A 14,367-nucleotide genomic window follows, 5' to 3' on the forward strand; every position below is an offset into this window, starting at 1 on the left:
GGCCCCATGTGCTGTGACCCTGATCAGGGCGGTCACCAATAGGTCACAGGTTTTCTAAAGAGTACAAATGCAGCTGCAATGAGACGTAGCAGATAAAGCTGTACGCATCATCAGTCACCACGGCAGTAAGTATTATAAATATCTGTGTGGCCAACACAGTGTCATCACATGGAGTAAGATATAATCAAGGCAGCAACTATGATACAAACACATTGATAACAGGAACTGTCATCATTCTGATGGCAGTGGGGACTCTTGGCAAGGACTCTGGAAGCCTGACTTTGAACTTGGTCTCCACTGCATGTGTCCTGTGAAAGGAGGTCGCATAGGTCAAGCGTGTCAATCGGCTCTAGAAGGACTGCTAGACATCAGACTTCATTGAGCTCAGGTAGAAGAGAGATTGCCTGCCAAATGCAAAGTCCTGTGCTCACCATTCCCCACTCTGCACAGACCAGGTGTCAGGGTCCATGTCTGTAACCCCAGCACACAGCATGTGTGAGGACAAGGATCAGAGATGCAATGCCACGGCGACTCTTCTGTATCTTGGAGGGCAAGCTTGAGATCTACAACTGAATTCACAGAAAACCACAGTTTCCTCGAAAACACCGCCCCATGATGTTTGGTAGAGACCTGGCAGCCCTGACCAGCTGGGTCTGTGTCTACCTCAAGTTTCAGTTTTAAAGATTTATTTATTTATGTGTACATGTGTATGCATGTATATATATTCAAATATGTATGCAGCTACCCACAGAGGCCAGAAGGGATTAGATCCCCTAGAGCTGGAGTTATGGGCAGTTGTGAGCCACCTGATTGGTTGCTGGGAACCAAACTCTGGTCCTCTGCAGAGCTGCAAGCACTGTTCATTGCTTAGCCGTCTCCAGCCCTTCATATTGCATGTCTAATGTGTTAAAATAAAACACAGATAGGCAGCTGAGTTCATGTGAATGCATCTTGCTGCCAGGACACACAGGACCACTCTGTAACTCAGCCTGAGGCATTTGCGGCTCTGCGCTGCAGACTAGGCTTCCACACTGGAAACACTGTCACGAGGATGCAGTGGCATGAAAGAACTCACCCATCACTACTGTTTTGTCTTCTCTGTGGCTTGAGGGACCTGACTTTCAGAGGAGCTTGGCGGCAGGCTGCAGACGCCTCGGTTCACACTAGCCAGTTGCCCATGTTACATGGCACCAAGGAGAGTTTCCCCTTCCCCCTCTCTCTTTACCTCCTTGCCTCCCTCCTACCTTCTGTGTTTCCCTACAGTTATGGCTGACGGATGAAGAGGAGGCCCACAGGGCACCCCCAGACAGCCAGGCCCCTCTAGGGTGACTCCAGCAACACAGGCCAGTATGACCTGGCCAATCCTAGATGCTTTTGTAAAGTTTCATTGAGTTGCTGCTGTACCCTTTCAGATATCTGTATTTAGCTGCTTTTAACGTTACATCAGAGCTGAGTAGCTGCCACACAGACATAGAGCCAGCAAGCCCAATCAATCTCATCACGACAAAGCCTGTCAGAAAAGCCCCGGCAACTTCCACAGTTACCCTGAGGCCCATGACCACACATTGGCCATAATGGAGCTTCTAGTTCCCAGCCTCACCTCTGTAGCCTGATAGCTACCCTTGAAGATGGATACATCCCTTCCCCCTTATCCTGGTAACTACCCCCAGCCAGGCAGCATTGTGCCGTACAGGGCTGGACAGCCTTACCCTTCTGAGGCAGTCATCATCATTCAGACGCTCCTGGACAAGGCTGACAAGAATTGAATTGGGAATTCTCTGAAAGAAAGACGCATGGAGCTCAGGGGGCAGACATGGGCAGTGCCCTTGACTGGGCCCCTGAGTACTGTCCCCCTAGAAGGCATGCCCACATCAGCCCTTCCACGTCCTCTGTCTTTAGACCAGCCAGCACCACACCTACCTCCAAGCAGCAGGCTTTCCCCATCCCTCAAATTCCCTCTGCCTCCTGAGTACACTTTACACTGGGGATGCCCTAGGAGTGCAGATACTCAAGTTTCCATTCCACAAGCTATTCAAGGGTGTGTCTGTCACCCCCAGTGGTGGTGGCAATTGAGAAGCTGTTCAAGGGTGTGTCTGTCACCCCAGTGGTGGCATTTGAGGAAAGGAACTGTGGCTTTGGCCTTTGTACCTCATACAAAAGAGGAGTGGGAGCCATTGGCCAAGGCTCAAGAGTATTCATACACCTCTCTCAACTGCACACTCAGTGACTTCACACCTCTCTCAATTACACACTCGGTGACTTCATACCTCTCTCAACTGCACACTCGGTGACTTCACACCTCTCTCAACTGCACACTTGGTGACTTCACACCTCTCTCAACTGCATACTCAGTGACTTCACACCTCTCTCAATTACACACTCGGTGACTTCATACCTCTCTCAACTGCACACTCGGGGACTTCACACCTCTTTCCAACTGCACACTCGGTGACTTCATGCCTCTCTCCAACTGCACACTTGGTGACTTCACACTGCTGACCAAAAGCTGGCTTTCATGGCAATGTTCACACCACAGTGATAGGCAAATGATAGACGTTCTTAGCTCAGATAGCTGGGTGGGAATGTCGACCAACAGATCCCTGCCCTGGCATCAAAATAATGCCAAGGACATACTTTTGGGAGCCTGGCTTTTACGAATCAGTGACACTCTAAGTCCTGAAGTAATGACAACCATAGCTGGAACTTCCGTTTCAGGTGCCATCCACTTTGCTTTTTGAGATGGGCTCTCTCACTGGCCTAGAGCATTCTGGGTAGGTTAGGCTGGCGGGCTAGCAAGCCCTGGGACCCTTTGTGTCTGTCTCCTCGGGTGCTGGGATTATCAGTATGCCTGACTTTTTTACACGGGAGGTGAGGCCTGAACTCAGGACTTCACGCTTGCCCAGCAAGCTCTTTACCTACTCGCTCATCTCCCCAGGTCCCCTTCCACAGCCCTGTGGGTTTCTGCTTGTTTGTTTGTTTGTTTGGTTGGTTGGTTGGTTTGGTTTTTGTTTTGAGATAGGGTTTTTCTGTGTATACCTGGTTGCCCTGGAACTTGCTCTGTAGACCAGGGTGGCAAACTCAGAGATCCTTTCCTCTGCTCTTGAGTGCTGGGACTAAAGGCATGTGCCCCTACGTCTGCCCCTGCTCTTTTGAGACAAGGTTTTATATTGCCCAGGCTCGCCTCCAACTCCTATGTAGCCAAAGACGACCTTGAACAACCGATCCTTCTGCTTCTACTTTCCATGTGCTGAGATTATAAGCAAGTGTCACCTTTCTCTGCTTCCTGAGGGTCCAACACAGGGCCTGATGCATGCATGCTACGCAAGCCAATCAAGCCGAATTTTCAATCTTGCCAGTGGTTTTCCTGGAACCCACCCCGGAAGTTCTGAACTTGAGAATCTGCTGTTCCAATATGTCCCCAAGTGATGTAATTGCTCCTAGAGTGGGCCTCACAAGGAGAACCTCTGACTTAAAGTGACCTCAGAGTCAAAAGGTCTGCCAGGTGGGGGCCACTGGCAAGTGAGCACCCTTTTGCTGGTGCCCACTTCCCTCCTAGGTGTCTAATGGTGCCCCTATCGTTGGCAATGTAGGAGGAGTGAGTAGGTAGCACCTTCTCTTCTCAGTCTCTTCCAGGTCCCTCCTAGCCTGTGCAGTTCCCAGGGTTCCCCCTCCCCCTCTCCTGCCATCCACCAGTGTAGTATTCACATAGGTATGGGAACGCAGGAGGATCTGCCCAGACACAGGGAATCCAAGCAGTCAAAGTACAAAGCTGAAAGGAGCCCAGGTAGAGTACATGCCTCTGGAAGCCTTCCCAGCAGGGGCTAGGTAATGGCTTTGAGCAGGGCCCATCCCAAGTGCCCCCTACCATTCCCTGCCACTGTGCTGTCTGGATGGCAGCTTTGATGTGTCATATCTCCACAAGGGCTTCTGGGCTGCTTCTTGAAGCCCTGCCAAACTGTCTTTGCAGGAGTCAGGCTGCCTCCTTCCAGAACCTGTGGGTGCACCCCCACCCTCCAGCCCCCAGGCCTGGCTTTAGGGGGGGACAGGCACAGACAAGTTGATGGAGCCCAGGGTGGCCCCTCCCAGCACAGGTATGAGTGCCTAGACTCACCCTGGGCAGTCTGTGTCCTTGGCTGCTTAGGGACAGCACTGGCTACAGCTACTCCAGCCAGCTTGGGTTTCCTTTTCTCATCTGGCAGAGCCCAGTGTTGCTTGTAGCAGCTTCTGGGGCCCAGTGGTGGGGTGGCTGGCTTGATACCCCAGTATGCCTTACTCTCTTGAAGGGCATGCTATTGGCTGCCCAGAGGTGCCAGGTGTATGGCCTGTGCCTGGTTCTGCCTCCAGGGACCACTTAACATTTAAAATTGGACTTCATTTCACACAGGAATTGGTACGAACTCGGGTCATCAGCAGGCTCCATTCCCAGCGACCCTAATGGCCTTGGGTCACCTAGGTGGGCATTTAATGCACAGTACAGACTCCAGCAGGATAGCAGAAAGAGAGGAGCTGAGAACCCCTGGTTTGCCTTCCACATAGACAGCAGTTCTGCCTCAAGAACCTTTTTCAGATCCAGAGAAGCAGCTGAGTGGGAAAAGGCACATGCTGCCAACCCTGAGGACCGGGTTTCAATTCTTGAGACCCATTGGGTGGAAAGAATTTACACTTCCAAGTATCCTCTGACCTCCACAAGTGCACACGTGTCTAAGTATAATTTAAAAGTAAAAAGTTGTTTTAAAGAATTATTTTATGTATGTGAGTACACTGCAGCTGTCTTCAGACACACCAGAAGGTGGCATCGGATCCCATTGCAGATGGTTGTGAGCCACCATGTGGTTGCTGGGAACTGAACTCAGGACCTCTGGAAGAGCAGTCAGTGCTCTTAACTGCTGAGCCATCTCTCCAGCCCGTTGTTTTGTTTTTAAAAAGAACATTTTCTAGACTCTTACGCAAAGCTCAGCTGCTGCAAGTTAGCAGGAGATTAAGGAATGGCAGTAACCTCCCTTAGATTTTGGAGGAAGAGGCAGTGGATGGGGACAGGGGAGAAGAGAAAGGAGGGAATGTCTCTGAGGCAGACTCCAGGGAGAGACAAGCAGTGTTGGTCCCTGGAATCTGTGGTGGTGGTGGTGGTGGTGGTGGGGCAGAGGGCGGAGGCTACCAAGCTAGCTCAGAAGCCAGCAATGTGGGCTGTATCCACCTGATTTGAGATTTGTAGAGACAAAGTCAAGCATGGTACCATGTGCCTGCAATCCTAGCACTCAGGATGTGCAGGCCAGCGCTCCATAAATTGCAGGTCGTCCTCAGCTCCAGTCTGTCTGGGATACAGGGAAAATACATTGTAAGCAGTGTGGAGAACTGAATTAGGAGGAGCTCAGCTGTAGGAAGGCCTCTTGGAACCTAGCCTTCCAAGCTCTGGTCCAACGAAACATGTGATTGAGTCCCCTGCCCCTTCATACAACAACTGTGACATAATTAGCTGCCCTGACAGAAGAGAGTTGTATTGGATGGCACTGCACTGGGCTCTCATCTCTTTTTCCAGGACCTTAAATGTCATGGCCCAACCCTGCTCCTCAAGACTGGCTCTAAAAGAAAGAGGCAAGACATGCCACAGATGGTTTCTAAGATGCTGGGGCTTGGTGAAGCTGGGAGCCCCTAGTGGAGGAAGTTTGCCTGATTTGCATACTTCCTGTGGAGAATTCAATCCTAAAAGCTGTGGGCCTGACATAGGAGCAGCTGAAGCCAGGGCCTGTTCCAAAAGGTTCTCATGACTCCTGCATATCTTTATCATATTTCATAACATAAAATTCAGTATTAACCAAAAGCTGTGTGAACCCTGGCTGCTATGGATCCACAGTGTCTTGGGGGGCAGTCTTGCACCTTGGGGTGTTCTGACACTCTGATCCGAGGCTCTCCCATGCCTGGCAGTAAGTACCACAGCCCTGCCCGCCCTTAGGAAAGCTTCGAATGAACCTTAACTCTCCAGCTCATGCTCTCGAAGCCCGTGCGTGTGGGTTGGCAGGTGGTGGGGTCACTCAGAGTCACGGAGCACACTGGCCATCATTTCTGACCACTGCTCTTATCTGCTGCTGTCCACTTTAGTCTTTGGTTTTGACAGAAAGGCATCCTTTGTCATGGTTCAAGTGAACTCAAGTTCATGGTTTGGTTGGAAGATCAGACAGGCTCGTGTTTCTGTCTCACAATTGAGCACATCGGCTGGCTGGGGCTGGGGACTAAGGGAGCTGGCGTTCCTGTGGTTTGGAGGCTAAGCACTAAAGGGCCAAGAGGCCTTGACTGTGGCCAGAGCTCTGTTTCTAGGCTCTGAGATGACGGGGCTGAGGACACATGGAAAGTGGCTCATACACTTGAGTATCAGCAAACCCCCAGGGTCCCACAGAAGGGGACCTAACCCCAGAGAACGCCAAAAGACAATCTTCACTCTTTGCCCCAAAGGGAATTTTGAAAAAAAAAAAAAAAGTCTGCATTTTTCTTTGACTAAAGAGAAACAGTGTCCTGAAACACAAGACAAGGATCTAAAACAGGCACAGGCCTGAGCCACTCGCTGAACAGCCAGCCTAATTGGCAGGCTGCAGGTTCAGTGAGAGATCTGACTCAAACAAAACCAAAACCCAAAAACATTCTGGAGAGTGATCCAGAAAATAACTCACCATCAACCTCTGGCTTCCATACACACACACACACACACACACACACGCACACACACGTGCACCGTCATGCATACACACGCACACAATCGAGTGTACACAAACACACACACACACTCATACACCAAACACATAAAAACCAATCCTGTTCTTTGAAAGACACTTGGTTAGCTGGGCATGGTGGTGCATGCCGTTAATCCCACCACTCAAGAGGCTGTCAGCTCTGGGGTTGGAGTCAGTGTGAAGCACATGGCTGGTAGTGTCTGGGAAGCAGCGTCCCTGATCCTTGCAGGATGTGCCAGGAGACAAAACAGGGATGGAAGGTGCTAAGGGTAAACTCGGGGACACGGAGAACCCTACAATGTCAGAGAAACACTCCCAAAGTCTAGCACCAGAACTGCTATTCTGAAGACAGCCCTTTAAGTTACAGCTCAGCTGAGCCCTGGAGCCCAGTGTGGCCATAAAGACGTCATCTGTGGAGTGCAGATGTGGTGCCTCCACGCCCTTCACTGGGCTGGACCACCAGTCTCATCCCAGGCGAACCATTCCCTTACTCCACCCACTTTCCCACAAGGAAGGGCCTGAACTCTGAAGTCCCCCACCCATCATATCTGCCTGAATCTTATTTTACCCAAGACTTTGCTTTTCAGTAAATTCAAAAGAAAATGAAGGTCTGGAGAGAATGCTCAAGACTACTTGCTTGTCTTCAAGAAGACCCGAGTTCAGTTCCCAGCACCCATATTAGGTGGCTTACAGGCACCTTTAACTTCAGGTCCAGGGGATCTGACACCCTCCGCAGGCCTGTATGGGTGGCTGCATGCACACAGCACGCATGCACACACATGCACATATACACACACACAGATAAAAATAAATCTTATAAAAATGAATTTAAAAATGAAAATGGAAACTAGCCAAGCAAGTGGGAAGTGGAGATCTAAAGCCATTGCTGCATTGTCCTCTGTCCTTGCCCCTTGGCCCAGGGCCAGCCGTACCTTGTAAACCTGATAGTATCTCTTGGCTTCCAGAGATAGTTGGGAAAACTCTCTTTCTAGTAAGTTCTCCTTGGTGATGAGGTTGCTGTTTAGATGTTTGCAGAGCCACATGGCCTGAAGAGAGGGAAGCAAGAGAGAGAGAGTCACAGAACACTCCTTAGGACACAGCTCTGCAAGATGGTGATCACAACGCACACCTTAGGTGTACAGCTCTGCCAGGCTGCGGGGAATGGCTCAGTCTGTAAAGTGTTTCCCTCACAAGGAGAGAGACTTGAATCCGGACCCCAGAACCCATGTAACAACTTAACTCCTGGTGTGGTGACACTTGCATTCCCAGTGCTGTGAAGGTGGAGACGGGGCTCCCTGGCTGGGCAGTCTAAGCTAGTGGTGAGTTCCAGGCCAGCGAGAGACCCTGTCTCAAAGGAGGTAGATGGTGTTAATGAGCACAGTGCTCAAGGATTGTCTTCTCGTCCTCTCTCTCTCTCTCTCTCTCTCTCTCTCTCTCTCTCTCTCCCTCTCTCTTGACTGGGTATGGTAGTACATGGCTGTAATGTTAGCATTTGGGAAGCTGAGGCAGGAGAATGGTGGAGGCCAACCTGATTAAATAAAGGGACCCTATCTAAATACAAACAAAACAAACCACAGTGAAATTAAGTCTGCCAAATCCTTCCACATTCTATTAGAAAAAAGATGGCTGAGGAGCCAGAGACGGGACCTTCGCTTAGCAGTGGAGGACTTGCCTGTCATGTGAGAGAACCTGGAAAAAGAAGAGAAGGCTGGTCGTGGGAATGGAGTCATTTGTGGGTAACTGGAGAGGCCCCCAAGAGGTGGACATTCCTGGTGCTCCCCAGCCTCCCTCTCATCTGCACTGCCTGCCTCACCCACCATTTTGGCTCTGTGTGGCCGTCCACCCATGGGCCAAGTGGCTGCTTTTCTGAGCTCTGTGGACCACAAGGGAGGGGTGGAGACCAGCCTCTGTGTTCCTCACCTGTTCTGCCCAGCAACTCCCTCCTAGTGATCAGAGAGGAGCCCTAAAGGAGGCGCTCCACCTAAGGTGCTCCACTCCTGCTGAGAACTCAGCTCAGTAAGAGCCCAGCAGGTGTCTGGTGGACTAGGCCTGGCCCCAGGGGTGGGCACGCCCATCTGTAGCAGAGTCCAGGACTCTGAAGTTTTCAGGTAATGCCAAGGATTGACAAGTTGGGGAACCCCTGTCTCCAAAAGTGAGGTAATAATGGTGGGGACTGGGTTCAGGGACACTGACTTAAAGGGGGAGACAAAACAGAAAAACCACAAACGGAGACACAGGACAAACCAACATACAGACAGATGACGACAGCTGTGCTGACCCTCACAGTGCAGCATGTACCGGGTGTTTATCCACAAATCACCCCCTTTTGTTCCCCTCTGAGGCCAAGTACTAGCTCGGCAAGGAACAGCCAACCCTACAGTGACATGATCTTAGAGGTAAAAACGTCCCACCTCTGATTATCGTAATCTAACTCATTTGTGGCATTTTCAGACTCCAACTAGGGACTGGCTTGGTGGGTTGGGGTGCCTCATGCTAACCCTGATGACTTGAGTTCGATCCCAGGGACCCACAAAATAGACAGAGCACCAACTCCTAGCAGTTACTCCCTGACTTTGATACGTGAACTATGGCCCATATATGCCCCTCCAACCACTAACTTGAACGTGTACACATAAACACATGCAAAATAAATAGAATGTAATAACAAGAAAAAAGAAAACCTGGACCTACAGCTGGCCATGGGGGCATGCCTATAGTCACAGCTACTGAGGGAGGAGTGCTGTGAGTCTGCGGACAGCCTGGGGTCACAGTCAGCACTAAGACTCCATGACTGGAGCCTCTGAGGGATGCAGGCTGCTTGGTGGAGAAATCCTTCTAGAAATGCATTCCACAGCCACAGCTGAGGGAAGCCCAGGAGTTTCCACCTGTGGTGGGTTGAATGGAAATGGCCCTCTTCAGGCTCCCAGGAGCCACACTATTAGGAGGTGTGGTCCTGTTAGAGTAAGGGTGTCACTAGGGGCGGGCTTTGAGGTTCAGGCTCCATGGCTCACTCTCTCTCCCTGATGTCTGCCAATTCAGATGCCGAACACTCAGTCACCTCTCCAGCACCATGTCTGCCTGGATGCTGCCATGCTCCCTGCCATGATGATAATGGACTGAAATTCTGAACTTCTGAACTGTAAGCCAGCCCCAGTTAAATGTTTTCCTTAGAAGAGTTGACGTGGTCATGGTGTCTCTTCACAGCAATGCAACCGTAACTAAGACACCTAACTAAAACCCTAACTATAAACATGTGCTGCCATTTGTAACAAGAAGGTGGCAGAAGTGCAGGCGTATGGACAAGCTGCCGGTGCACAGCCTCCTGTTCACTGGAGCATGAATGACACGTTCTAGAATGACATTTAATATAATGCACTTACGATGGTGGTTTTCCCTGAGGCAGGCGGGCCTAATATCACAACCCTCGGCACTGTGGAAGAAAAAGATTTGAATGTCAGCTCTGGGCATGACAAAGTGGCCTCCCATGCCTGTGCTGCTCTGGGTCTATTTCTTTCTTCCCTCCCCAGATTTCATCTCTGCCAGTGACATGACCATTCATAACACTGAGGCTGGGAGATGCTCGAGCCCCAAACGCATCCTCCGTGTTTAGAGAGGTAAGCGATCACCAAGGTGGGTTATTTTTCTATCTCCGATGGGACACAGACACAGTAACTTGTTTGCCAAACTAATGAATATCAAAAACAATTGGGATTTTCAAATGCCATAAAACATTTTAAGCAGGGACTTTGTCTTGGGGACACTCTTTCAAATAAAGTTGTATTTTATGTAAATCGACCTTTGAGATATATATATATATAGATATATATATATATATATATATATATATATATATGCCTTCTTATTTAGCAAATTGTATCCTCCCACCCCATCATTTTACAGAAGAAAATAATGGAAAGAAAACCTGTGGTGTATAGGCCAGATTTATAAAACCCAAGGTGGGCAAGTCTTTGTTAGAAAGCAGCCATATCTATGCAAATTTTTAAAAACCCTGGCAGCTTCTTTGTGGCTGTAAGTCCTGGCTCTGAGATAGTCTGGGTTTCTGCAGAAGCTCTAGTGGGGTCATTTCAGGAACCATGGAGTAGTTGTGGGCAAGAGAAGCCTACCACAGTGAAAAGGGCCGGGGCGTGGGCACAAATAAGATCAAATGGACACATAACCCCAGGGGTGACTGCCAATGAAGTCTCTTGATGTCACCTCCATCCTACTTGTCTAAAGTGACCCCCCCCCCTCAGCCTTGGGACACATGAACACTGTCTATCCCAACTCTCTTGAGGCTGTACTGTGCACATGGGGCTGGAAAGCCTCTTCTCCATGTGGCGATGAGGCATGGACGACTGTCCACTCTGGGGACAGACACAGAGGTGGATCCAGAGAGAATCCTTTAGACCAGCAGTTTAGTGACTAAGCACATGGCCACCCTTCTAGACTGCTTGCATTTAAATAGATCTCTGCCCAAATTCTCAGTATCTTCCCACTTCTAAGGAGGTGGGAGATCTCGAGTGTGAGATGACTCCTCTCCCTGCTTACAACCCCTCCCCCCCCTGAAAGTCTTACAGAGGCACAGGACAGAGGTTCCACATGTTTCCACATAGCGGGCAGGCTAGGCACAGTGAGCCATATAACTCAGGTACCACAGTACTCTGCTGGCCTGAGTACCCTGATATTTTAGGGAACCCAGCAGGACCCAACAGGACCCAACAGGACCCAGCAGGACCCCGCAGGAGTATTGCTTCCAAAAGTGAGGATAGGCCCTGCTTTTCCTAACAGCTCTGGGGCTCCGAGAATTCCTCTGAAGTCCCAAGTGATCCCCTCCTTTGAGCTGAGAGGCCTGAGGCAGCCCTGGTTTTCCCCAGATGATCCAAACATATTTTTCACTTGTCATGTCCCTGACAAGAATGTCTTTGCCTCCATGGACCCAGGAGATACCCAGGGTCTCACTGCTTCTTCCTGCTTGAGACTACACACTGGTTCCACTGTGAAGGCTTGGTCAAGCTACTTGCTACAGCTTCCCTTCCACTGTGGCAAGCTCCATCACAAGGGGCACAGCTGTTCTTAGCAAATGGCCAGTCCCTGGGGACAGGTACAAAGTCTCATCCACATGTCAGTGGTCACAAACATAGCAGCACCTGCAACGGCATCTCGACTGTCCCAAGTTCTGGATGTAACCACTGAAAGTCACCATTGCTGCCACCTACAAAGGGCTTCCTTTGCTGGTCAGCACTATAGGGGACTGCTAAGAATCCTCAGGTAGCCAAATCAAGACATGCCTTAGTGAAAGAGCAGAGGCTCAAAGAGTCCCACACAGCTAGGGGCCATGCCAGGGCCACTTCCCAGGAAGGATGCCCCAAGCAAGGCCACAAAATGGTCTGGGGAAAGAACACAGCTGTTCCAGTCACTGACACCTCAATCTTTTTCCTTGATTCTCTGTGGTCTGTGATCCCCGGGCTGCCACCAACCACTGCCATATAGGAGCCAGGCCTCGCAGAGAGAAGTGCTGAAGAGGGGCAGCACACAGCATAGTTGTCACAGAAACTGATGGCACTGCCAGCGTCTGAGATGTCAGGGTAGGGCTCAGAGCAGAGTCAGGGCAGGAAGCAAGGGGCTCATTCCTAGCCAAGACAAGGCCACCCAGAGCCTCCACCTGAGAGAGATGACACCACAGCAAGTAGGAAATACCATCTGCAACCCAAGTGTGGAAACAAGGTGGGTTCGTGAACACTCGGTCCAGTAAAAAGGGAAGGTAAGGTTGGAGACAAAATTCAGTCTAGGGTTTGGAGAGCAGCAGGGGGAGTGACCAAAGAAAGAGGCGGGGGGGGGGTCCTGCTAGAACTCAGGGAAATTGGTACAGCTGTAGAGAGAGCCAGGAGGATGGAGCTGCTGTGTGAGCCTACTGGGCACCTGCTGATCTAAGCACAGGCCTCAGCCCATCCCCTGGAATGCCACCGGCCGGATCTATCAGAATTCAGGGTGCTGGTGCTGGGGAGGAAGGGAGACGCATCGAGGGTGTAAGCAGGGCATCCCGGGACTAAGCCCGACACCTGGCTGCTGTGTTTATCTTGACTAAGGCCCTGGGCTGGGGGTCCGGGGGAAATGCTGTTCCTCTCTCTTCCTGGCTCCTGTAAGTGGCACCCAAATTGTACACGCCTAAGGAAATACTTTAAAGAGGAACATCGTGGCCCTTCTCCCCTCCCAACTCCTCGTACTCACTTATACGACTAATTTTGGTTTCTTAAAATCTAACACCTTGAAACTCCAGCCTAGCTCATGAGTAATTATTTATAAACAGTGTCATAAAAGGCGGCTTGACTGCCAAGAGTAATCAAATTCCTCCAACCACTTCAAAGGAAATCAAAGAACCTTTCCATCCATGAAGCCTTTTGAGGCTTAACTAGGAACATGATTTAAAATTCACAAGGAACCCCTCAGGTATCAGAACTCTAATACAAGGCTTTCCTGGACAAGCGTTTGATAAGAAGCGAAACGCTCCATTATACCCTCCACCGCCTGTGCTAATATTGCCCAGGGCCACCATAAACGCTCACTTTGTACTAAATGCTTTTCTCGAGGCAAAGGGGCTGCTAGCCTGAGAGTGGGGCTCCTTCCCTCCCACCTGTGCATGCTCACAGGCCCTGACTTTTGCTGCCCATGTCAGTTGCTGGACAGTTTGACATGTGCCCAAATCTGCCCCACTGCCTGGAAGCAGGAGAGTTGTGTTCTGGGCTCTGATGGCTAGGAGGCAAGCTACTCTTACTGCCGCCCAGCAGAGAGAGGGAGATTCGTGCTGGATGTCTTGGGACCCCACTAAGCTCCAGAGAGGTGTGGCTCAAGCTGATGACACATGTCTTATCTGAGACACTCCAGAAAAATTACAACAGCAAGGTGGCTCCCTGCTTCCCCTCCGTTGCCCACTTTTATCCTTCCTTTTCTGGGGATGAAAGTCTGTGACTGTCCCTAACTATAAATGCTCACCAGGCCTGAGAGTGAGATGGAGAACTAAGAGATAATTAGGCCACTAAAGCCACGGCTAGGGGACCTAAGTCTGTGTGCCTGAAGATCATCCAGGCTGGAAAGTGACACTCATCCCCATGACAGGTGGGAGGCTGACCCGTCCCCAACACAGGCTTGCAGCAGAGGGCCTTTGCAAAGTCACAGCCCTGGAAATGTGTAGTAGGTGGCCGAAAGCAGATTGTCACACAGGGAGGTGGCTGTCCAGCAGGCATCAACTACCCTGAGGCCAGCCCAGAATGGAGATGCAGAGACTTGAGAAAGCTATTGCAGGGCATTTGATGCAGAAGCACTGAGCTGCAGCCAGCACAGCGGTACTGAGACAGGAGGAGAAGGCAGACGTAGCCTCAAGTTCCAGCCTCTTACTGCAGGCAGAGGTTTACAGAAGCCTCAGGCTATTGGCTCAAAAGGCTGCATCCCCCCAACCCCCAGCCCTGTCCGACAGTGGAAGTGTGGAGTGATAGCTCAGTCCTAAAGAGCCTCAGCTGCTACTGCAGAGGACGTGGCTCAATTTCCAACACCCACATGATGGCTCACAGCCATGTGCACCTCCGTGTATATGCATGTATTTGATGAACTCATGCATGCAGGCAAAACACTCAAGTAATGAAAATAAATA

The 14,367-nt window shown here is 50.5% G+C and overlaps 1 protein-coding gene across 1 annotated transcript in view; it reads right to left on the bottom strand.

Annotated features, from left to right (window-relative positions):
- Positions 1-14,367, bottom strand: part of Ak8 (adenylate kinase 8) — a 116,467-nt gene that overhangs the window by 97,055 nt on the left and 5,045 nt on the right. The window contains exons 3-5 of the mRNA XM_028757138.1: positions 10,103-10,152; positions 7,655-7,768; positions 1,710-1,778 (exon numbers count right to left, since the gene is read on the bottom strand). Coding sequence (XP_028612971.1) covers positions 1,710-1,778; positions 7,655-7,768; positions 10,103-10,152 — 233 coding nt within the window. The remainder of the gene's footprint in view (positions 1-1,709; positions 1,779-7,654; positions 7,769-10,102; positions 10,153-14,367) is intronic.

This window comes from Grammomys surdaster, unplaced genomic scaffold, assembly GCF_004785775.1.
Source record: "Grammomys surdaster isolate TR1022 unplaced genomic scaffold, NIH_TR_1.0 126133, whole genome shotgun sequence".
Classification (NCBI taxonomy): domain Eukaryota; kingdom Metazoa; phylum Chordata; class Mammalia; order Rodentia; family Muridae; genus Grammomys; species Grammomys surdaster.